This window comes from Polypterus senegalus, chromosome 3, assembly GCF_016835505.1.
Source record: "Polypterus senegalus isolate Bchr_013 chromosome 3, ASM1683550v1, whole genome shotgun sequence".
NCBI classification, from domain to species: Eukaryota; Metazoa; Chordata; class Cladistia; order Polypteriformes; family Polypteridae; genus Polypterus; species Polypterus senegalus.
The window spans coordinates 219,760,674-219,785,329 of NC_053156.1; the positions used below are offsets into that span (position 1 = coordinate 219,760,674).

At 37.5% G+C, this 24,656-nt stretch overlaps 1 protein-coding gene across 7 annotated transcripts in view; it reads right to left on the reverse strand.

Annotated features, from left to right (window-relative positions):
• Window positions 1-6,823: 6,823 nt before the first annotated feature.
• LOC120525865 (solute carrier family 45 member 3) overlaps window positions 6,824-24,656 on the reverse strand; it is a 55,003-nt gene continuing 37,170 nt past the window's right edge. For all 7 annotated transcript variants that reach the window (XM_039748512.1, XM_039748513.1, XM_039748510.1 and 4 more), the window contains 4 exons: window positions 16,200-16,574; window positions 13,658-14,449; window positions 13,307-13,572; window positions 6,824-8,333 (listed from right to left, as the gene is read on the reverse strand). In XM_039748512.1, the coding sequence (XP_039604446.1) occupies window positions 7,908-8,333; window positions 13,307-13,572; window positions 13,658-14,449; window positions 16,200-16,365 (1,650 nt within the window). In that variant the 5' untranslated portion in view covers window positions 16,366-16,574 and the 3' untranslated portion in view covers window positions 6,824-7,907. The remainder of the gene's footprint in view (window positions 8,334-13,306; window positions 13,573-13,657; window positions 14,450-16,199; window positions 16,575-24,656) is intronic.

Genomic DNA, 24,656 nt, shown 5'->3' on the forward strand with positions numbered 1-24,656 from the left:
AATAGAGTAACACTCTGCATTTGGGCCTAACTGAAACATACCCTGAGAGGCGGCCTTTGGGTTTTCAGGCAGATTCCTTATCTAGTCAATATGTTAATTGGTCAAGAGCAAAGAAGTGAACACACAGTTTAAGAGAAGGCATCGTCTGGCATAAGCCTGATGTCACAAATAACTGTGTTTAAAAAATGAAGCTACATTTAGAGGAGTTACTTTCCAAATCACTTTAAAGTCATATACTGTAATTTATTGAGGTTTAATTCAATCGCGTACTGTTTTAGAGTTTTGCACAATAAAAGAATACCTACCTGTATGTTTACTTTATTAGAGGAGTACTCGCTTCTGTTTGCATTAATAGCAAGAAAACATATAAAAGTATTTTTGCTGTGGTGTCTGAAATGGTAGTATTGCTGGCTTGTCAAGATGAAATATCTTAAACTAAAATGGATCAGGAGTGGCATGGTGTCACCTCACAGCTCCATGTACCAGACTTGTTAGGAGTTTGTATGTACTGTGTCTACATGGCTTAGCTTGGGTGTGTTGGGTTGTGTGATAAGTGGTAAACGGTGCTGTGCTGATTTGAAATAAATAATCACGCCCCGGAAGAGTGCAGGCTCTAATTGGGGGCAAGCACACTTTGCTCAGAGGACAGTTGGGGGTGCCTGCCTTAGATCAGATCATCAGATGGAACAAGGACCTGATGACTGTGATGGTTTTATTCTTGTGTTAAGATTTGCATTTTTAATCGCACAGATTCGCAATGTTTTAATGGATTATTTATTTATTGAAAGTATTGAAGCACTGCACTTCTGAACACTTTGTTTTTGACTCTTTTTAATAAAAGCACTTTTACACTTTTATGCACCAAACCCTTGCTATGTGTGTGAGTGTCCTCATCTGTTGGCTCATCAGCGGTTGCGGCTTCAAGAGGCTGCCCGGAAGGACCCGGTGGCATGGAGCCGACCCAAACCTTCACAGGTTTGTGCCTTGTGGCCTACTCTGCTGGGAAAGGCTGGAGTTAGATAGATAGATAGATAGATAGATAGATAGATAGATAGATAGATAGATAGATAGATAGATAGATAGATAGATAGATAGATAGATAGATAGATAGATAGATAGCACTTTATTTGTGTCAAGAAGGAAATTTAGCTTTTTACAGAAGCTCATGAAATATGGAAATATTGTAACCAACAACAACCCCCCTCAAACACATAAGTATTACAAAAAAAAGAAAAAGTGACACATTAAAAAGATGTAGTGCTCTTGCCATTAAAGGAGCCCCTGTAGTGTTTCTTGACACACTTCTGTGAAGTTGGAAAAGCAAAATGGAAGAGAGTGAGGAGAGAAAGGAAAGAGAGTTACTTGTTTTCAATTCTTTTTACCCCCATAATTGTAAGTGCCAATTTAATGCTACTCACATTTGCCGTGATACAGACCATAATGGTATGAAATCTGGGTTAAAACGAAATTCTGAAATAATGCACTACTTTTACTTAAGATTATAAAACATCCCTAAACATTTAGATGCAGTATTACTCTGACCAACCATTAAACTTTATAAGCTGGAATGTCAAAGGCCTTAATCATGATCTAAAAAGGAAAAAAATAACATATTCTCCCATCTCATAGGCCTATAAGCTAAGATAGTATTTTTACAGAAGATTCATTTAATAAGCGAAGACCATGACTGTAAAGAGATTGGGCAGCCAAATGTTTAATTCCAGCTATATAAATAAGACCAGCGGAGTGGGAGTTTTAATACATAAGGCTTCCCCATTTGTAGCATTAGATGCATTATTCGACCCTGAAAGGCACTACTGTCACTGTGATGGATAATTTATTCAATTCAAAAGTAATTTTGATAAATATAGCATACATACCAAATGTGGATGATAGTTAATTTATCTAAAATGTATTTGCAGTCATTACCAATCTTAAGCACTAATAAAATTATAATGGCTGGGGATTTTAATTTCGATTTAAATACAGACCTGGGTAGATCTTCAACTGTAAAGACGAAACATCTACTACCTCAAAGACAATCACACAGTTTTTAATGGATCACAATTAATTAGACCCCCAGAAATTCTTATGTCCAAATTCAAATGAATGCTCCTTTTATTCACCAGTACATTATAACTCATTGCTGTGAATAGCAAATTACCAGCCGTATGGCAGCCACAAAAGTTCTTGATATTAGCACAAGTGTGCATTGTTACCCCTCATTATTTAATAAACTAATAAACACTAATAGTGTCTATCTAGGAGAGGAGTTTCAAACCAGACTGGATGTCTAGAAACTCTATATGACTTTATTACAACAATATACTGGAAGATGGAATGAGGTCTTAAGTAATACAATAAAAGATTGCCTTTATGGAAAGAAGTAAGAAGTCATTGTTGTAAAGGAAGTTTAAATATGAATATATTTAATATATGAATATATATGAATATGAAAATATGAATCATGTCAGAACTACTACTGCAAACAGTAAATGATGAGTACAAGGAAGTAAGTAATGTGTTACAGTAATGAGATACAGAAAGTATCCACAGCTTTGAAATGGGAAATTGTTGGAGAAAATATATCAGAAGTCAATTTAGTTTGTTTTAAGAGTTAAAGGCTTCACTGTAGCAAGTTATAAAAACTTAGCATATCACATGTACAAGATAAGAAATGTGAAATGTGTATTTTTTATGTAAGAACAAAGCAATGCAGTTAGTGAAAAATACATTTTTTTAATGTATCCTTCAGCAGGAGGGAAGCATCATTAAAAAGAAACTGTAGGATCCAGGGTGCTGAGAGAAGGAGGCAAAGAAAATGTTGGATGAGCTATCAGAATAAACCAAAAGAAAGAATAAACAACAGGAAAGCCAGCAGGGGCCTCATGTATAAAATAATGTACACACACCCAAAATGTTGCGTACACCTGTTTTCAAACTCACATCAAGAAGTTTAAAAACTAAACTTGGCATAAAGCTACACACATTTTACACAGTTTTGTAAATGGGCAGCAACCAACGTCAAAGCAGTGCTATTGTTTCTGTGTTGTTTCCCTTTCTTTCTCATAATCACATCTACTGTATGACATAGACTTTATCAAATACACCGAATTGCATATCATTTACAAATTTTAAGGCACTTGATTGTAATCAATCTGTAAAAATGTAATAGTGCATGGAATGGCCAAACTATTCCAAATACCACGGCTGCTTTAGCATTATTAAAAGACATCGCAAATGAAAGAATTAGAATAGAGTGCATATTTAGAGATCATACTGATTTCTTGGTGTCTAAGTTGATTTGGATTTCCAAGAGCCATCCTCTTGGAGCTGTGTGCTGAACTGGGGCCGGCTTTACAAAGGCAAACTTTGAGGGATTGAGCTCTACCTGCTCCTTTTCAAGTTCTGTACACCCTCTGGTTTTTAGCCACAAGGGTTTTTCAATGTGAACTGGCTGACTGATCACATATTTCTCAGTCATCACCGAGTTGTACCATGCCAGTTGTATGGGATGGCTTTATCCGCTTGTCATCCAGAAAAATACAAGGTTTCCATTCACTGTGGTTGAACGGACAAACATCAATGTGTAATTCACAGCAATGTCCGGTTTTCCAAATGTAATCGGAATAATCGAATGTCCACGCATTGCTATTATGGCACCTTCAGAGAATGAATTTGTCTATGTAAATAGAAAGTATTTCCACTCTAAATGTGAAAATAATCTGTAATATGAAAATTTGACTCATTAATGTTGTGGCAAGATATATAAGTGCCTTATCAATAACTGCTGCAGCTCACTGCTCAAACAGTGTGAGCCCTGGAATTCCACTACCTCCTCCAATAGTGTTGACACTCAAGACAGTGGGCTACGACTCCCCTTTTAAAATCTTCTTTGATATCTGAACACTTCTTTTTTATTTTGGACACTGTATGACTTTCTGAACTTGAGCTTTTGAGTGCCTCTGCCGTGCTGTGTCTTTTGTTGTTTATACCACTGCTTAAGCCGCCAAATACAGGCAGTCCCCGGGTTACATACGAGATAGGGACTGTAGGTTTGTATTTAAGTTGAATTTGTATGTAAGTTGGAACAGGTACATTATTTTAATAAGTGCTATTGTTGACCGACTGTAACCAAGTGCTCAGCCAATGAATGATGGAGTTTCACCTCTGTTCTTTACTGTATCACCAGCACTTACATCAGATTTGTGTTTCAGAGACATTCTTGAAGGGTGAAGACAAAAGGTTAAGATGAGCTCTTCTGCACAGCACTGTACACGTTATCACAGCAGGAAGGCACCAGACGTCAACACGTCTGATGTATAGGGTGGTCCAGATCTAATTATGCAATTTTCATTACGCTATAACTTATTCAGTTTATTACATAGAAAATCACCTGAAAAATCCCGGACCATCGAGAAGTGTGCGAACTGACGACATGAAGAATCGTCTTCGTGCAAAACTGGAATCGTCCCCGCATAAATCAAAGTCATCCAGACAATCTGGATATGCATAATTAGTTCTGGGCCACCCTGTACTGATAAGAGACAACTTCCTGCTATGTGCATAACAGTACAAGCAGACTTGCTGTTAAGAATGAATGGGGGCAGCGAGGGGCGGTTCATCATCAGCCCACCTCACAGTCACCTCCACAGCAGCATACTGCCTGCAGTGTCTGCCCCACCACCGCCCCCATTCAACCTGCAGCCATCCGAGGCACACTACAATGCTACCTCCTACCGCCCTGTTCACCCTCAATGGCCTCCGTTCAGCCACAACCGGGTCACCGCTTGCAGCATTACCAGCCGCCCACCGAGAATGAACGAGCAGCCATGTGTGGTGGGCGGGCAGTGAAACCGCTTGCCACCGGGAGCCGCCCAATGGACGCTACCCTGGGCGAGCAACGAAATCACCCCCTCCAGCCTCCGTCCAGCCACCGCTTGCAGCATCCCCAGGCTGAAGATGATGGAGCAGCGGTTACTGAGGCGCATGCATCGCAGCTGCGGCCCCATTCGTATGTCGTAGGTTGGATGTCTGTAACCTGGGGACTACCTGTAGTATGTTTTTCCTTGCCTTCACTTCATTGAGCAGGACCTCCATTTTATTGTCTTTTTTGCATGTGCGTTTGCTATTGTCTTTTATCAAAACACTGAATGGAAGGGGCTATTTATGTTGATTTGCATATTCAAATAAGTATAATTCTCGGAGGAGTTGGGGTGGGGCTGTAGGCACACAAATGTGCATTAAAAATCACTTTGAAGGATTTGTAAAGGGAAAGTGTGTGGAACTTTGCTTATGCACAGTTTTGGGCATCTGAATTTTTTTGTTGCATATGCACATTTCTAGTTTTCTCCATACGCCATGTTTTAGTGTGACGTTTATGCAAGACACTATAAAATGAGTCCCCCTGTGACTTTGATATTTTTAAGATGAGTCTGACTATATTATATTATCTGACTTGAAACATTAGAATGCTTAAATATTTAATTTCTAACATAAAAACACTTCCTCATTTACATTAATCAGGATAAGGAGACTGGCTTTACTGGCAACAATAATTTTTCAAATATACCTTTAGTCAAACTCTGCTTAACGCTTCTAAGGGTGTAATTCTAGTGACAAGTGAATTAGCTAAGTAAACACATAATAGCTAAGTAAGCCTGAAATGGCATTTCATATCATGTTTGGAGTTTAATATGTTTATTTATATTTTTTCATGAAAAAAATAGTGCTAATCTTTAATTGGTCTCATTCCTATCAACCAGGAACACAGCAGCAACCTTGAATTCCCACCAAACACTTGAACTGAATGCTGTGGGAAGGCGGAAAGTAAGAAGCGATAGTTTCAAAGATTCCCACAGCAAGTGAATAAAGCATTAAAATGCTAATGTCATGTTCTACTTCTGAAGCAAGGTCTCGTTGACCAATTAATGAGAATTCAAGTTTCCATGCAATCCTCAGAAGCAGATACCTTACTTTCTCTCAGGACTGGACTTTGCAGTGCCTTGACTCACAATCTTTCATATGATTCAAGCTGTGTTGCTTCACTGCTATAAATGCTTTGGATGAAAGGTCCTCTGAATTTAGAGTGATAACATTTGTACTGAAGCAGTATGGTGGTACATCATTTAGTGGTGCATCTGGGGTATGGACCCCACACCCAGCCATCATCCAAGTTGAGTTTGCATGTTCTCGCTGTGATTATGTGGTTTTTCATTTGGTTAAGTGGAGGCCCTAAACTGGCACTACATGAGTGGAACTTGCAATGTATTGGTTATCTTCCAAGGCTGGCTCCTGACCTTTGCTCAGTGCTGTCCAGTCAGGTTTTGGCCCTCTTTGTCATGGAACTGAATAAGGGGGATTTGAGAATGTTGTTAATGTTGACTTTAGAGGAAATAAAAAATATAATTTGGCCTGGTGGCATACTAGAACTTCCGGCCTTTCATCAGTATCAACAAGCCAGTAGTCTGCCATGCAAGTAATTGAAAGACAGTGTCACTCATATGCAGCCATAAGGCACTTGGGTTGCCTCACATAATAGGTCAGCAGGATTCCCGCATAGCAAACATGACATCTACTGCACAGTAGCTAACCAATGAGGCGGTCGGTCCAAACAGTCGTGTACACCATACGGGTAATGCCCAAGCCTCTATCTTTATCATTTGTGACCAAAGTTACAAGCCAACACACCAGCTCGGCAAGTGCAAGCAACCCACAAAGCACAAAAACTGTTGCCCTTGCCGGTAATTCCAAACAGATTAGAAAGCGCTTTGGTTAATAAATGTTTTTTAATGTAAATGGACCCAACATTTTATAATTAAAAAAATCTGTTTATTTGAAAAAAATCTGTATTATCAATGACAATATTTTTTCAGCAATACACAAAATTGTGTCATAAAAAGTTTTTTTACCATAATCTGTAATAAATAATAATATTATTTTCTTGACAGGAAATAAAACATTTTCTCTTTTTCTTTACAACTTTTACAGTTAAAAATATTGCCACAAGAGTGATTAATAATCATTATACACCTTTACATAAATACACATAATCCTCTATTTATGAATAAACAAATGTTCTAGAATGGCACCTGTGTGGCAAATTTCTTGAAAAAGAAAGCTTTCTTTGAAATGGCATCACATGGTCACTTTTACCCCATCAAACCCAGCTCATCCATCTGTCAAAGCAACTCCAATTTTTATGATTATTGCAGCCATTCCTGAAAGCTCATCTGTGCTATTGATGCACAGAATCCCTGAGATGCTGCCATACTTCTCCCAACCCTGTAGACTTCATAATTATTTTGCATTGAGACACACCGCTCTTGACTATCCCTTTACCCGCTTTAGTTTACTTTCTTAGTTCTCTCAAATTGGCTTTATTGTTACATTGATGAGAACTCTTCATGTGCAGTCCCATTCTTTCTCACACAAATACATGCATACAAACACCCTCACAAACATATATATGTAAAATCCCACATAGCTAAAGCAGACAATAAAAAAACACAAAAAAAAACCAAACACTAAAAACCAAAAAGATGTGACTGACCTTCTTCTATTAATCTTATGTTCATATCTATGATGCAGGATTCCACTCCTTCAGAATTCAGAATGTACAAGACAAAAAGATAACTTAATTAAATAATTTAGTAATGAAGGCACAGTGGTTAGAAGGCACCCTTTGTCCTCTTCATATTAAAGACAGTGACTCTGTGCTATTTAGACACACTGTTGTCTAAATAGCTGGTATTGGCTGGTAGTGTTGCAAAAGTTTCTGAAAATAAAATAAGCAGTAAAACATTTTGTGCTGATTTTGCAGCATTTCAAAGTTCTCTTACTTTCCTGAAAGATAACAGTTAACATCTCAAAGGACACCTTCAAAAGCCATGGAGGCAGGAGTGCAATTACTGATCCAAGTCATTCTTGTCAAAGATTACCTTGGTCGAGAAATATATGGCCACTATACCAATGGCTGAAGCACAGCCCATGTAGGCTGCTACAGAATGAGTAAACTTCACAATGGTACCCATAAGCAGAGAGGGCACCACCTGGGACAGCAGAAAAGCACTGTCGAGGATGGCGAGGTCAAAGCATATACCTCGGTTCACTTGGGGGGTTGTGGCTGCACCGAGTGAGCTGTGATTAACTGTTATGGAGCTGTGAAACTCTGGGGTTGAAGTAGATAACGAAGGACTCGGCATTCCTCCTGGGTGGCCATTAGGGTAGGACGTCTTATGAGATACGGTGTGTCTATTCATGTTGCTGGAACCCTTTTTGTTGTCACTTTGCTGAATGACACCTCCCACTGCTTTGTGTCGTGGAAAGAATATCTGAAAGTATAAACAGAACTCCATTAATAATCTTTGACAGATTTCATTATACTAAGACAAAAGCAAAAAGTTATGTTGATCTCATGCTATAGTGTACAAAAGCAATGAAAACAGAACTTACTGGTACAGGGGCCTCTATCAGGTCTTTTGAGAACAGTCAGCAAGTGGAAATACAGCAGGGGAAGAAAAAAAAGCAGAAAATGAGGAAAAGAAAATAAGAAAGAGACTAGAGGGAGGAGAACATGAAAATATACTAATAGGAATAACGATAAGAATGATACAGAGAAAACGGATAAAAATCAGTGCTCTAGAAAAATAACAAAAGTTACCAGACTCTTCCCATTAATCACATTACAATTCTCTGAGAGCTACTTTGTATTTTAATAACCAGAAGCAGTTCCCTTTGTGCACTAAGTGAAACCTCTCCTTCTCCCAGAAGATGACAAAAATGGCACCAATTTATGAAAACCTACCATGTGATCTGTCAACCCAAGGAGAAAATGCCTGTTCCCACTTATATAATGAACAATACTTTTTGTCTTGCAACAAGGCCCTTTGACAGGGCTACACTTAAGTTGTAATGTGTAACTATTTCATGATTAGTTTTAATGAAAGGGGGCAGGGGGATCTTGCAGCCAGTGTTGGGGAGCATAAAAAGAGTAGTTACATTACTCATACTTAGAAAAAAAAAGTAACTAAATACGTAATATATTATTAAAAAATGTAATGCATTTCAAGCAGTCTATTACTTGTTTTAGAATGTGATATGTTACAAAAAGTGTATTACTATTGCATTACTTTTTTTTGTCTTTTGTATGAAAAACTGTGCATTTCACTGGCCAGCATTTGTTATTAAACACATACTGTATATGAACATCCCAAAATTAATTAGATTCGCTGACTACATTCATTCTTTTAAAAAACAACTTAAAACTCATCTATTCAGGAAGGTTTTTAACTTAACTTAACTTAACATTCTGCCTTTTCTTTCAGTTTACCTCTCTGTCCAGGTGCTCAGGATAATTTGTGTGTCTGTTATATCACAAATTAGGTTATTTGTTAAATTTTTCTTTTAGTATTGAATTTAGTATTTTACTCTGGTTTATTGTTCTTTATTCTATTTAATGCTTTGTTATCTGTTTCATTGTTCTATTCAGGAAAACATATTCAATGTTACATATACCCTGCTGTTTTTTTTTTTCTAAGACTCTGTGAAGCGCCTTTAGCATGGGAAAGGCACTATATAAATAAAATGTATTATTATTATGAACCCTTATGAAAGTCACCAGCAACACAGTCAAATTTGACCATTTTCTCATGTTTTATAAATATATTTAGTCCTTCATGTGGTCTGAAGTAAATAACCGACTTTCCGTCTCCAACCCGTGCCCCCAAAGATTCATGGTACGAACACTGCTCGCTGCATGACCAGACCACGCTCTTTCAATATATCTACCGTGCATTGCTGGATGAAATCTAAACTGTACACAGCACACTCTTTTCTAATTGGCTGTGCGACTAAGCTCTGCAAAGTACCAGCATGCCATCCACAACATTTGCTTCTTGCTTTATACCAAGTCCTGCTGTGATAATGGCTGCCTTTATATGACCTTGGGTGGATTAAATTTACCACTCAGCACATGCAGGATTGAATGTTTAACTTAAAACTTCTGTTTTGTTCGTGCCACTTGATTGCACACTATGGATGTACTTAACCTAATCCTTACTAGCTGTCACCTAGTCTTGCAGGGCCAGATGTGATTCTCAAATGAGAATACACATCTGGGGACAACCTGTTAAAAATGTTGCAGTGAACAACAGAAAAATCCACCCCTGAAAAGGCTGCACCTATGGTGCTTCTTCCTAAAACACTGTGCACTTTAAACTGCCAGGGTTACAGGGAGAGAATAAAAGAAACTGAAACAAGCACTTGACGCTTTGAGAAAATATTTAGCTAAAATTGCTGTTATCAGTTTAGGATCTCAGTAGCACAAGGTAGCAGAAGCTTAATGATTAAGATGTACATTTTAAGGAGCACTGTGGCAGAAGACAGACAGACAGACACACACACACATAGACCACTGTAGCTACTTGGTTGCATGCATTTAACAAATGCTTCTGTCTGCTACAATATCGTTTCATTTTGACATTTTCATTATTACAGTATATGGTATTACAATAGCAAATTGAGCTTAGAGAAGCATTTTGGTTTGTGTATAGTGCATGTTAAAATGCTGCTGCTGTATTCTGGCACAACATACTTGCATTACCAATTAGACAGTACTGTTACTTTAGTTATTCATTTATACGTGTAGTCAGAAAGTGGTTAAGTAACAGCTTCAATCAAGCTGTTACTGGTGTTGTTAAGTAAATTTACTGATTCAGGTGGTTTGAGTAACAAACTCTTCATCTCCTGTGGCATATTTTGCAAATCATATTTTTGACATTGACTCTTACAGTATCAACATTAACTGTGAGCAACTGAGAGCACACACACACACACACACACACAGCTCCTGTTACAATGTAACATTCACTTTTACCACTATTCCATTGATATCTTCAAATGCCAATGTATAATCTGATGTTACAGAAAGGTTTTTCCCTTCCAACAACGTGACATCTTTTAAATGATATCTGAATGAGATATTAGGAGTACTTAGCTATAAGATACAGTAACTAAAAGAGCCTGATTGACTAAACTGTCTTTTATTTTTTTTCTTATGTCCTTTTAACGAGTGTGGAGCTGGTTTACAACTTGTACTCATCAAAGCAGGTAGTTCAAAAACAGGATCAGAAAATGCAAACATAAATGCTACTCGCATATAAAACATTGTTAATGCTTTTAAATTTGTGTGCTGACAGGCCACTTAAAAAGGTCATGATATGATAAAAATGAATCTTTGAAAACCTGTATTGATAATATAATGATCAGAGGTCACTGCCTGTGGCCACTGCTATTTTTAATAGATATAAACTATCTAGACAAGAATAGGATGGTTAATTTTGAAGACGTTACCCAACTAGGTGAAAGGGAAGATAATCTTGAATCAACTAAATTGTCACGGAAGGACTTAATAATAATAACAATATAAGGTGCCTTTAGCATTGAAAAAGTGATATATAAATAAAATGCATTATTATTATTATTGTTATTATTATTATTAAATTGACACAGAAGGACTTGGACAGCATACAGGCTTGAGCAGATTTGTGAAAGATGAAATTTAATGTAGTAAATGTAGTGCACTTCAAAGAGAAAGTAAAAATGTTATCTTTAGTTACATGATGAAAGGTTTGAAAGTTAAAAGGACCTGGGAGACACAGTGGACTTGTCATTATCTGCATCCTGAGAGTGTTCAGTAGCCATTAAGAAGGCTAATAAGATGTTAGGGCTAGTACAATGTGTGAGGTACCAGTCAGAGGCAGTTTTGCTTAAACATGAGAATGTACTTTTGAGGCCTATTCTGGAATGCTGTGTTCAGTTTTGGTCTCCATATTACAAAAAAAAAAAAAACATAGCAGGGCTAGAGAAAGTCCAGAAAAGAGCAATTCGGCTGATTCTCAATCTGAGAAGAATGAGCTATGAACCTTTCCAGTTTAAGCACAGATTAAGAGATGACATGAACCAATCAAAGTTTATAAAATTATGAAGAAAATTAGTAAAGTGGATACCAGATTGTTTTAAATTAAGATTATTCAACAGGAAAACAGTGACACGGAGGAAATCTTTAAAAGTGTATACTTTGCACAAACATTAGAAATATTTTCTTTACATGGAGAACTAAGACTATCAGATCAAATTTCACTATTTAAATATAACTAGAACATAACTGAAAACATCTAAGGCAAAAGCTGACATTAAAATGTAAACGGACAGTTGTTTATTTTACCTGTACACTAAATAGACACTGGGTTACTTCAGGCATGCTATGCCATATTGAGATATTTTACAGGTCTGTTTTTGCACATCACTTCTGTGGTCAGCCTCTTTGTATTTTTAAATGCTTAGCTTGTATTGTCATCAATAAAATAACTTTCTGTGTCTTAAAAATACCCCCTCATTAAGCAGTTTGGAACAGATTTTTCTACCTCACCACTCTGCTGTTTGATCTGCAGCTGTACTAAGAATAAACAGAATAAGCCCTGTTGGGTTATATGGCAGCCACTATGGAGAGCTGCAGAGCCCTACTTTGGGCTTTCACCACAACTGGGAGTGATTGTGGACCTCCCAAATGAGCCACATGGAGTACTCCCAGGTGCAGCTTAAATGGAGCTGCCTGCCTTCATTCTGTTAGCCAGAATCAGGAGGAAAAAGAACAAAGCTTGTTAGAGAGGAGCAAAGGCAAAGGGACTGAGATAAAGTGAAAGAAGAAAAAAAAACGCCCCTTTATTGTATTAGGTGCTGGGACTGTGCAGATGGGGGACGATTGGAAAATGTTTCCCCTTATAAATAAGAATACCCATATAAATAAAAACGTGTGTTGTGCTTGAACGTTGAATATATATATGAGAGACAGAGAGAAAGAGAGACAGAAAGAGACAGACAGAGAGAGAGTGCATAACTTTTACATTTAAATATATTTGAATTTTTAAATAAAATATTCAAACCTCAATTTTTGGCTAATTTCTCAGCCCAGCAGAGAACTATAGACACATAAAAAAAATTACTAAGTGGGACCTTCAAAATTTTATTCATTGTAATTTTGGAAAATTAGTAAAATAGAATTGGGGAGCTTTGCTGGGCTGAATGGCCTGTTTTTGACCAAATTGTTCTACTGTTCTATTGTTAATGGTAGGCTATTGAATTTGATCAAATGGAATTATTATTAGTTATGCTGTGGCCCATTATTTTTGTCCACTCCTAATGTTTATGATGAGTTGGTACCCAAGAATATTCAAAGGACTGGGCTTGGTTATCAGATTAGTAGGCTTCACTGCATTGGCTAGAACCCGCTGTTCATATACTGTACCTGCTTCTCACTGTGATACAAAGACGTCAAAGTGTAAGGCAGAATCTGAAGGGTGCAGAAGGTGTAACCTGTCAAACCAGCCATGGCTGACACAAGAATGATACTTTGAGACAGACACATGACTAGTGTGGCGAAGACAAGGAAGGTCACGCTGCTCAGATAGATGATCTTTGTGCCCAGTTTTTTAACCAGCTTCTCCATGAAAGTAGAAAACACCAGTGAGATTGCACATTGCAGAAAAAGCCCCAGGCTGCCCATTCGAACACCTAAATGAAAATAAGAAAATGAATGTTGGTGAGGTAAAGGCAGGCATGTTTTCTCTGGGTTTTAAAATTAAATTGAAAATAATACCTTCATCATATCTTTGTCTTTCTTCACTACCAGGCTTGGCATTGGGAACACCCTTGTAAAGTCCCTCTCCAACAAAGTCTGTATAAAACATGATGAAGGTCATAAGAGCCATCCAGCTGCACAGCTCCGCTATAAACAGTTGCCGGATAACTTTGGGTGTCCGTCGAAATAGCTGACTTAGCTGAGGTACCACTGAAAGGCAACTTTTCCCTGAAGACAGCAGGGTACGTGAACGAAACAGTGGTAGGCAGTGGTAAGTGCACATTTCTCTTTCAGAGATCTCCTGCGTTTCTGTTTTGAACACCTCTTCTGAGACAAACATAGTGCCCATCAGACAGACTAGGAAAATAACAGTGAGAAGCAGAAACAGGAATGCCTGTGTTCCACCTACAAATGGAACTAAGGGGCTGTTGTTCCAATTTATGGCTGGCAAAAGATACCCAATACATCCTCCAAGACTGATCATGAAAGAATAGACAGAGAAAGCTCGTTGACACTCGTCTCCATTCTGAAACAGGTCAGACACAAGAGCTTCTAAAGGAGTAAAACAAGACTGTCCACAAAACTCCATTAGACAGATGCCAATGATAAGGAGTGTCACCTCCAACCCTTGGGTCTTTATTGATAACCATTGGGCTAGCTGAGATACATGGGGGATAATCAGCAGGCTCAGAAAAACCCCTGCGCATAGCATCCAGATAAATGGCCGCCTCCGTCCAAAGCGTCCAGTCCAGTGATCGCTGGCAGACCCAATAAGTGGAACGAAGATTAAACCCAAGATTGGTCCAACAGCTGTTATAAAATAAAGAAGCAAGACAGAGAGTTGAAACTGTGATTTGATAAAATGTATTTCTAAAGGTAAACAAACTTCAAAGATTAAAAAGAGTTAGGTGGAGAACTTTGCTTCTTGGTACAAAGAGATTTTTTTCTGCAACATAACATCAACAAAAGCAAAGAATTGGTTATTGAGTTTTGCTGCACCAAAGTGCCTCTATGTCCAGTCACTCTTCAGGGTGTTCATGTGGAGGTGGTACACTGCTACAAGTACTTGGGTGTCCGCATAATAGACAGGCTGGACCAGTCTTATAACACAGAGAACTATATGGAAAAAGGACAGAACATACTATTTTTTTTTTTTAAATAAAAGCAATATAAATAAGTGATTTGATAAAATGCAGTTGTAAAGGGAAAATGAGAAAATGTGGATAGTAACATCCTTTACATGTTATAAAACTGTATGATGGCAATACATCTTAATTATACCTCACTCTGACTCTCTTCTCATTAACAAAGTCAGAGGTTTTCTTCTTTTGTGTAATATTTTGTATTGAATTTCCCACACCCAGTCCCTTTGAAATTCTGAACTGTATTAAAACAGATTAGAAAATATTATGTTATTGTATCGATGTAAGAAGTTTTAGGTGCAGGTTTGAATAATTTTGGAAGTGCTCCGGTTATACTATAATTCCTATATATCAACTTAGAACTGCTTTTTAATAAAAATACGCCCTCAGAGTAATTGCCAAATACATATTGATAAACTTATTAGCTCTTCAGACAGTAGCCCAACTGTGGATTGTGAAATCATACCGAGCTTCCCTTGTGTTTTTCTGACTTACTTTCACAGAATGTTACAAAACTAAAAATGACTACATAGTGAAACAGTAACAGACCTCTCACATTTAACTCTTTGAGGACTGAATATTTTTTCCAAAAAACATAGTTTATGAAAAGCAATGGTTTCACACAGAAATCAACATAAAACGTCTGTCGCTGCATGCCAAGAATGTGCGTCAGGCTTGCTGCCAGGCTGTCTTTGCGTGGCTGGGGAGGCAGCAGCAGTGGTCACGGTCACAGTGTATTGCAATCTGGTTTCTACCTCTTACCATTGTTAAGTGGCAGCCCTCCTGGCTAACAGTGTCGTGGGTGTGTTCAGCTACATGAACCTGTTCAGCACCACGATTAGATGGGGACCAGTCAGCTGAAGCTGGAACCTCACATTCGTTTTCTATCACTTGTATCAAAATCGGAGTCTAGCAAGTCATAGTCCAGTTCAGAGATAACAGGCAAAACTTCATCCACGGAGTATTTTGCTTTACACATTCACTTTGATCTCTCGCTATTATGTCAGTGTCATTTTTGCGCCTTACTACTTATGGAAGCGCAAGAAATCTCAGTCAAATCAATGAAGCTAACTTTTCTTCTTGCAATGAGAGTCCAACTAAAACATAATGGTTGGCTTCTAATCCACCTTAAAATGTTTATACTGTAGTTGAATGGCCAAGTCCTCTAAGTTTGAAAAAAACAGCTCCTGCACTCAACAAGTGACTAACTGCAAGTTCAAGACTTTACTCGGCTTTCCAATGGCACACTGTAGACAATAAAATGTATGTTAAAAATAAATATGAGTAATCCAGAGAAGCCAATTAAAACTGGAAATCATTCATTTCTATACTGCCATTGCATACATTCCTTCCTTCAGTTTAGAAACCTGTAATGTAAAATTATTATCTACAAGAAATTCCTTTGCATGCTTTCTTACCAAGGACCATCGTCATAAACTGTTCTGATACTCCAGCCTCAAGCAACAATGGAGGCACATAAGTGGTGCCAGTCGCCATGCAGACTTCCAAGCCGAAAGTCAACATGTTGACTAAAAGTAGCTGCATCTTGCGGTTTTGCAGCAGAGGCACATGCCACAGCACCATGTCCGTGAGTTTTCTTACAGCCTCAATGTAGCTGAAAAAATCAAAGTTCTTATGTCATCTGAGATTACATGTGGCCCCTGGTGAAGAATCAACTTTGTGAAAGGCAAAGCATAAATCTCCATTGCTTGATGTTTCCAACATGTCAAAATATCCATGCGTACTACCACTTCTTTTCATGATACTCTTTCCTCATCTTTGGTGATGTGGTTCTGCAAAACAAAAAAAAATATGTAGCATATTTTATGAAGTACACTTCCTCAAAACATAATATTTAGTAAGAGTCTGTTACATTGGGAGTGTACAAAATGCAAATACAGGCTATAATCTTGTAGTACACTATGATAGCTGCTTCAGGTCAATACTCCCTATCCATTCACCTGCAAGATTTCCTTTTCTAATATGAAAATGTGATTTGAATACCTGCCGGAACATGAGACAAGTACCTGACTGGCAAACAAGGGCAGACAAAAATGAAAAATAACTACATGCTTATAACCCAATATTGCCATCATTGGCAAGAGGGTAAAATTGAAATATATATTTCCGATAAGGGATTCAAAATAAAAAAGCATGTATGGGATGCAATTTCCCACACCATTCAAGTACTATATCAACAAATTTCATCAGCATTCAGTATTCTTCTCATCATTACACAATAACACCATAACACTCATTCTCAAACCCACCCAATCCAATTCAGTGTCATGGGGACCACACCTTATCTGTGAAATCCATGAGATAGCAGATGTAGCACTGCTTCACCTCATCTCAAAAATATGCACTTTACTTTTCCTATTGCAAATAATCTCTGAACTGGTTATTGATTTGCAACAGACTGAAGTTTTGGCGTGGCACAAGTTATCATTGTTTGTGCTAGGCCTTTCTGCAGAAAAGAACTTGGCAGATTGCTGTACATACCATCCCCAAGAGAGTTAAAAGTGTAAGATGATAAGGAGTTTTAGAATTTCTTATATAATGTAACAGTACTACCAATCATTTAGTTCAAGACAACTCCTTGAACATGAGGCAGATAGAAGCACTGTTAATAAAACTAAGATGACACTCTAAAGCAGGGGTGAGCAATGTCGGTCCTAGGGGACTGCACTGGCCCAGGCCTTCTTACTGTGAGGCAGCAGTGCTACCACTGTGCCACTGCAACACTATGCCACCCAGTATTAAGATGGGAACAAAAAATTATCTTTGGAAACCTCAAAGATATCTGTAGATAAGGAATCAGATGTAGAGGGCATCTGAGTTGTGTATGTATTTAGTTGTTGTAACTTGTGAGGGGGCATTTGCTCATTATTGTGTACTAGTGAGGAATTTACTGTACACTGTCAGGGGAGTACTTTTTATAATTTAAAAATGGAATATCACTTGTAATGTTGCAGTGCTTAAATCCACATAAAAAGTTGAAAAATTCAAAAATCTACGAAGAGGCAAATTTAAACAATTTCTGTTCTCAAATAATAGGATACAATTAAGGTAGTTTGAGCATCTAGTAAGGATGTCACAGAGATACTCACAAGATACAGTTAGTTTATGTACTACTAGCTGTTCTACTCTGCTTCACCTGGACGAGTGATAAAATGTACACAATATGTGTAAAATACACATTTTGATCTCCTCATTGTGGCAGAAAAACACTTATTTTTTTAGTATTATTTAGCATCTAGTGCTTTTGAGCTTATTGCACACTTTTTTCCAAGAGACCAAGATTCTCCGATTTTACTGTGAAATTATGTGTAAGATGTAGAGAAATAGAAATCATTTATCAGCAATTCATAGAACAGTAATAATAATTATACAATAAAAAACAAATATATTGAAATGTAATAAAGTGTGCATCTCGGTCGCACAGAGACAAATGAGGATCAAGTGGCACATGCCACCTCAGCCTCCCTGAACACCCGTGGCAGAACTCCATGAAACGGCCGCTCCCTCTCACTCCCGTCATCTCAAAAGAGTTCTGTTACCCCAACTCAAGCACAGATCTTGTCACACATGGGTTGTTTGCTCACTTATTATTTGCCCTAGAAAGAACTGAATATGATCTTTTTTGTTTTTTCATAGGATGCACATTCAGAAAAAAGAGAATGGATTTCTGATATGATGACCTGTTAAAGTGTCATTGAACAAAATAAGGTAAAAATTTCATTCTTTTTCAACAAGCTTAAATATTTTTAGATTCCCAATAATTGTGGTCAATGTAAACACCTGAAATTGGTGTTACACAATCATTTCTAATTCTTTTGAAGAAAAAATCAAGTAGATATGTTCTGAAGATATTGAAGTTAAAAGGTGCAAAAGTCCAGCAAAATGGCAAATTTTAGTGAGGTTGCCTTTGTTTTTTATATTTATATTTATTTGTGGAAAATCTAAAATTTTATTAACCTAGATTTTAAGTTAGACAATACCAAGGGTGACCAGATTTTCATAATCCTAAAACGAGATACAACTTATTAATCAAGCGATCAACAATTAATTTAAACGTGTATTAAATTAAAGAGAGAGTGCATGCAGAATAAGTAGTGGGTTGAGAGCCTTTGGTTTTTTGAAATGACTAACGTGTTAAAAAGTGACATTTTGTTACAAGTCAAATTTTTAAATGAAGTGCAGTGCAAAAAAACATGACTGTACTGGAAAAAAATAGGACAGCTGGCAGCTCTAACTATAGATGCAGTGGTGTTGATGTGATGCTCTAATAAACAGACAGTTTTATATTCAGTTTTATACAGTGCCTGAAATAGATATATATACAGTACATCCAGAAAGGTTTCAAAGTGCATCACTTTTTCCACATTTTGTTATGTTACAGCCTTATTCCAAAATGGATTAAATTCATTTTTTTCCTCAGAATTCTACACACACCCCATAACGACAACGTGAACAAAGCTTACTTGAGATTTTTGCAAATTTATTAAAAATAAAAAAACTGAGAAATCACATGAACATAAATATTCACAGCCTTTGTTTAATACTTTGTCGATGCACCTTTGGCAGCAATTACCAAAGCCTCAAGTCTTTTGGAATATGATGCCACAAGCTTGGCACACCTATCCTTGGCCAGTTTCGCCCATTCCTCTTTGCAGCACCTCTCAAGCTCCATCAGGTTGGATGGGAAGCATCAGTGCACAACCATTTTAAGATCTCTCCAGAGATGTTCAATCAGGTTCAAGTCTGGGCTCTGGATGGGCCACTCAAGGAAATTCACAGAGTTGTCCTGAAGCCACTCCTTTGATATCTTGGCTGTGTGCTTAGGGTCGTTGTCCTGCTGAAAGATGAATTGTCGCCCCAGTCTGAGGTCAAGAGCGCACTGGAGCAGGTTTTCATCCAGGATGTCTCTGTACATTGCTGCAGTCATCTTTCCCTTTATCCTGACTAGTCTCCCAGTTCCTGCCGCTGAAAAACGTCTGCACAGTATGATGCTGCCACCACCATGCTTCACTGTAGGGATGGTATTGGCCTGGTGATGAGCGGTGCCTGGTTTCCTCCAAACGTGACGCCTGGCATTTACACCAAAGAGTTCAACCTTTATCTCATCAGACCGGAGAATTTTGTTTCTCATGGTCTGAGAGTCCTTCAGGTGCCTTTTGGCAAACTCCAGGTGGGCTGCCATGTGCCTTTTACTAAGGAGTGGCTTCCGGCTGGCCACTCTACCATACAGGCCTGATTGATGGATTGCTGCAGAGATGGTTGTCCTTCTGGAAGGTTCTCCTCTAACCACAGAGGACCTCTGGAGCTCTGACAGAGTGACCATGAGGTTCTTGGTCACCTCCCTGACTAAGGCCCTTCTCCCCCGATTGCTCAGTTTAGATGGACGGCCAGCTCTAGAAAGAGTCCTGGTGGTTTCGAACCTCTTCCACTTACAAATGATGGAGGCTATTGTGCTCATTGGGACCTTCAAAGCAGCAGAATTTTTCTGTAACCTTCCCCAGATTTGTGCCTTGAGACAATTCCTTTGACTTCATGCTTGGTTTGTGCTCTGACATGAACTGTCAACTGTGGGACCTTATATAGACAGGTGTGTGCCTTTCCAAATCGTGTCCAATCAACTGAATTTACCACAGGTGGACTCCAATTAAGCTGCAGAAACATCTCAAGGATGATCAAGGGAAACAGGATGCACCTGAGCTCAATTTTGAGCTTCATGGCAAAGGCTGTGAATACTTATGTACATGTGCTTTCTCAATTTTTTTATTTTTAATACATTTGAAAAATCTCAAGTAAGTTTTTTTTTACGTTGTCATTATTGGGTGTTGTGTGTAGAATTCTGAGGAAAAAAATGAATTTAATCCATTTTGGAATAAGGCTGTAACATAACAAAATGTGGAAAAAGTGATGCGCTGTGAATACTTTCCGGATGCACTGTATGTTAGCGTTAGCTTTGAAGTTTGTGATCCAATAATATTCTTTCAAACAGCATAAGCATGATGAAAGTCTGTACATGCAACACTGCCAGTACATTACTAAAAATTGAGAAGTGCTGGTACCAGCCCATTTCAGGCCCTGCATGCAAAGAATTTGCTAAACACCAGTGAAGTTGCAGTTCCAGCTTACTAAGCATGGGTTGAGTTCTGCATGTATATCAGTGACCACCCAGAGCATGTTTAGATGACTAAAGAGAGAAAATGTTCCTTGGGTGGCAGAGATTTGAAAATTCTGAACAGAAATCATACTCCAGGACAAGCAAGGGTTAAATGATTAGGCAAACATTCCTTTAAAGGGCAAAGGCAGAAAAACTTTTTAAATACATTAAAAAAAGAGTCTTGTTTAGTTTATTTATTTGTTTGTTTGTTTTAAGTATAGACATACTGCAACCTCTGGATGTTAAATAGGTGTCTATATGTCATCAACTGAACGGGTGTTCAGTGAAACACTACAATGACTGGATGACAAACATGAGGTGAAACACTACAGGACATCATCAGAATATTACAGAAAGAACAGAAACTAAATCAAATTAATTATCAAACAAATAACATCTTGAAAATTCAACAAAAGCACAATAATACACAAAAAAATGCTTAGAAAACAGTACATTTTAGTAAGAGATGTAACTCTCTCCAGGTAGAGTCCAGATCTTTAGAGTGAATTATTAACATGCTATGGCAAAAGAGAAGTAGCATAGGAGTGGCAGATAAGAAACTGAGGAAAACAGTGAAGGCAGGGTGTCAGGTTTCTGAGCAATATATTTACACTCATTATGATTCATTACCAGTGTGAATATTAATAATAATAATAACACACAACAAAGTAAATAAGAAGTGTCTTTCCAGAGAAACAGGATTCACAAAAGGTTAAAGCAAAAAAAAAAGACTGAAAACATCCAAATATCAACAGAATATAATCAAGAAACCTCTGTGGGTTCTGTGTGTATGTAAATACAGTTACTCATTAAAGTTGCCATAGAAGATCACATATATTATATAATGTAGAATAGATTTTTATTTTCTTTTTAGAAAAAAAACCTTTGGCTTTATAGAGATTTCCTGTTCAGCTATGAAATAAATAAAAATGAGTGTGCCCTGTGGTGGACTGTCATCCTGTGCAGGTCTGATTCCTATCTCTCAATCACCTAGTGCTGTTGGGACTAGCTATAATACTCTGTGATGGAAAAACCTGGTTTTGGAAAATGAATGGATTGACAGGCTATTAAAATAAACAAAACACACATAAAAATGTGGGTACCAGCTGTTCTGATTGCTTTGACTTAGTGACCTTTGAAATGTTTAGATCCTGTCTAGACATTTAAATGAAGTTTTTTTATTTTAATAAAAACCAAGGAAAGAAAACTCAAAGAAGTCAAAACACATTGTAATGGTCCATTTTCCAATAATCTCCACTACACAGGTGAGAGCATTCCAGACAGGAAAAGGAATTGCGGCCAGTTTCCACCAGCTCAAACCAGGCACATGCAACCCCACTGGGCCTTTTCACAGGATTACACTGCTTACCTGAGTAAAGTGTGTTTATGCATGTGTGTGCATATGTATGTGGGGGTTGGAAGATTTTTTTCTGATGATCTGAGAAACCCGCCAGAATCTCCTGTTGGGGAAAGCCATTTTAGACAAAAGACACAATTAGACTATTGTCTGCTTTCAGCTGGGGATGCCATCAATGGGCTCTAATTATCTCTTTGTTAAATAGTCACTAGCTCTGCAGAAGATCAAAGGTAAAGGGAGAGGCTCTGGAGGAGTCCTGTCACATGTTTGTCAGCATTCCTTCATATAAAGGTGTGGTTAAAGCATCCCTTGGTTTTCATCAGGGCCTTCTGTTGGTGATAATAGAGATTATGGCAGAAAATCCCCTAGCACACATTGTGATTTATATTCTAATCCAGGCTGAAGACAATTGAGGACAGTGATAAAAGTAGTAGGATTCACAAGACTTATTCATAAAGCATAGCTTTTATTTAGAGTTCCACGCTGCATAATTATATTTATTATTCTTATGTCCTATATGTAACACATTATATTTTTACATTAAACTTCATCAGTAAACATATCTGCCTAAATCTGAATTTTGTCCAGGTTAATATGTATGGTATTTACTGACGTCATAGTATCTATTAATCCACCTAGTTTTGAGGCATTTGTAGATTTAACTAATTTGTTAGATGCATTTTTATCTAAATCTCCTACTTAATTTAAACAAGGCAGTGGTCTAAACGATCAGCCTGGCAGAACACCACTTTAAAATCAGCTATTTCAGAAAAAGTTCCATGTGCGATAACATGCTATTGTTGGTGCTTAGCATATTCTGCATGCTCCTCTCTGATTCCTGCTTCTTTTATATGATGAAGCATTTCTTTGAGGCTCAATATTTTTAAATCCTTATAAATAATATATGTCTCCACTATAATCAAACACTTTGTTGCTCCTCATGTGTTATATTTCCTGGATATTAGTGAAACATCCATCCATTATCGAACCCGCTATATCCTAACTACAAGGTCACGTGGGTCTGCTGGAGCCAATCCCAGCCAACACAGGGCGCAAGGCCGGAGACAAACCCAGGGCAGGCCGCCAGCCCACCACAGATTAGTGAAACATGATGTTTATTAATTAAAGTTATTTTAACTGTCCACTAACAGGTCTGGGCACATTTTCTTTTTGTTCTTTTATTTATACTAGTACAGTTTTCCACAAACCCACATCGTCACACCACTGTCTCAGACTTTACACATCCCAGCAACATTAAAATTTCACCCTGCTATCCAGAAATACATAGTATAGAATTGGATACTATACCATCTGACTTTTAAATAGTTTATACTCCGGGGCCATTAAAATATTTGCTCTTATAGAGTCATCTGCTTAACCTGTGACCACTATGCTAGCACCTGCATTACCAATCACTTCACACAACTGATTCAGAGTTACTGGCCACATTCATAGCAGGAATATAATGCTTTACTCTTGCAGTGCCTTTCATGATGAGCATGCAACTCAAATATAAAATAAATCAAACAGTGCAATGAGTAAACTATACATTGGAGTAGATACAGTATGAACATTCAAGTTGACAAAATAGCAAAATTATAAAGATAAGGTATTAGGGGATATTTGCTGGTGACACAGTGAAAGGACAGAATATCAAAGGCCAGTTTTTTCTTTTAAATACAGCTGAGCCACTGTGTTTTAACTCAGTGGTTCTCAAACTCAGTCTGATGGCCCCAGCATGGCTGCAGATTTTTATTCATTTATTTATTTTTTACCTCTATTTTATCTCATTTAATTTGCTGTTTTTTTTTTAACTTCTCTTATACTGCATTCAGAAATATTTCATATTTGTAAGACATTTTGAAATATCTGTATTTGGCTATCGCTTTAAACATAATCTTTTTTGATGTTTTCATATTAATTAGCCTTTGCTCAGTTTGGCCACTTTATTCTATCCTAATGATGACAATTAACAACAAGCAGAGTAGACACTGAATGTCGAAAGGCTGCTACTACTACTTATTAACACACCCATTACTAAATAATGGATAAAATAACCAGAGCACCCAGAATATCAAAATGAAAATCATGATTATGGTAAAAATCTTAAAAAACAAATTAGAAAAAACACTAAAATATCACCATATAACATGTGTAACGCTTTGTGTGTTATAATAAATAAATATTTATCAAAGTTTTAATTCCTATATTGACTCCAAAACATAAAAACTGTGAAGTAACAGATTGCTAGGAACCCAATTAAAAACAGACATTGCTGGAATAAAAACCTGCAGCTATACTGGGTCCCCATGACTGAGTTTGAAAACCAGTGTTAATTTATCAAAA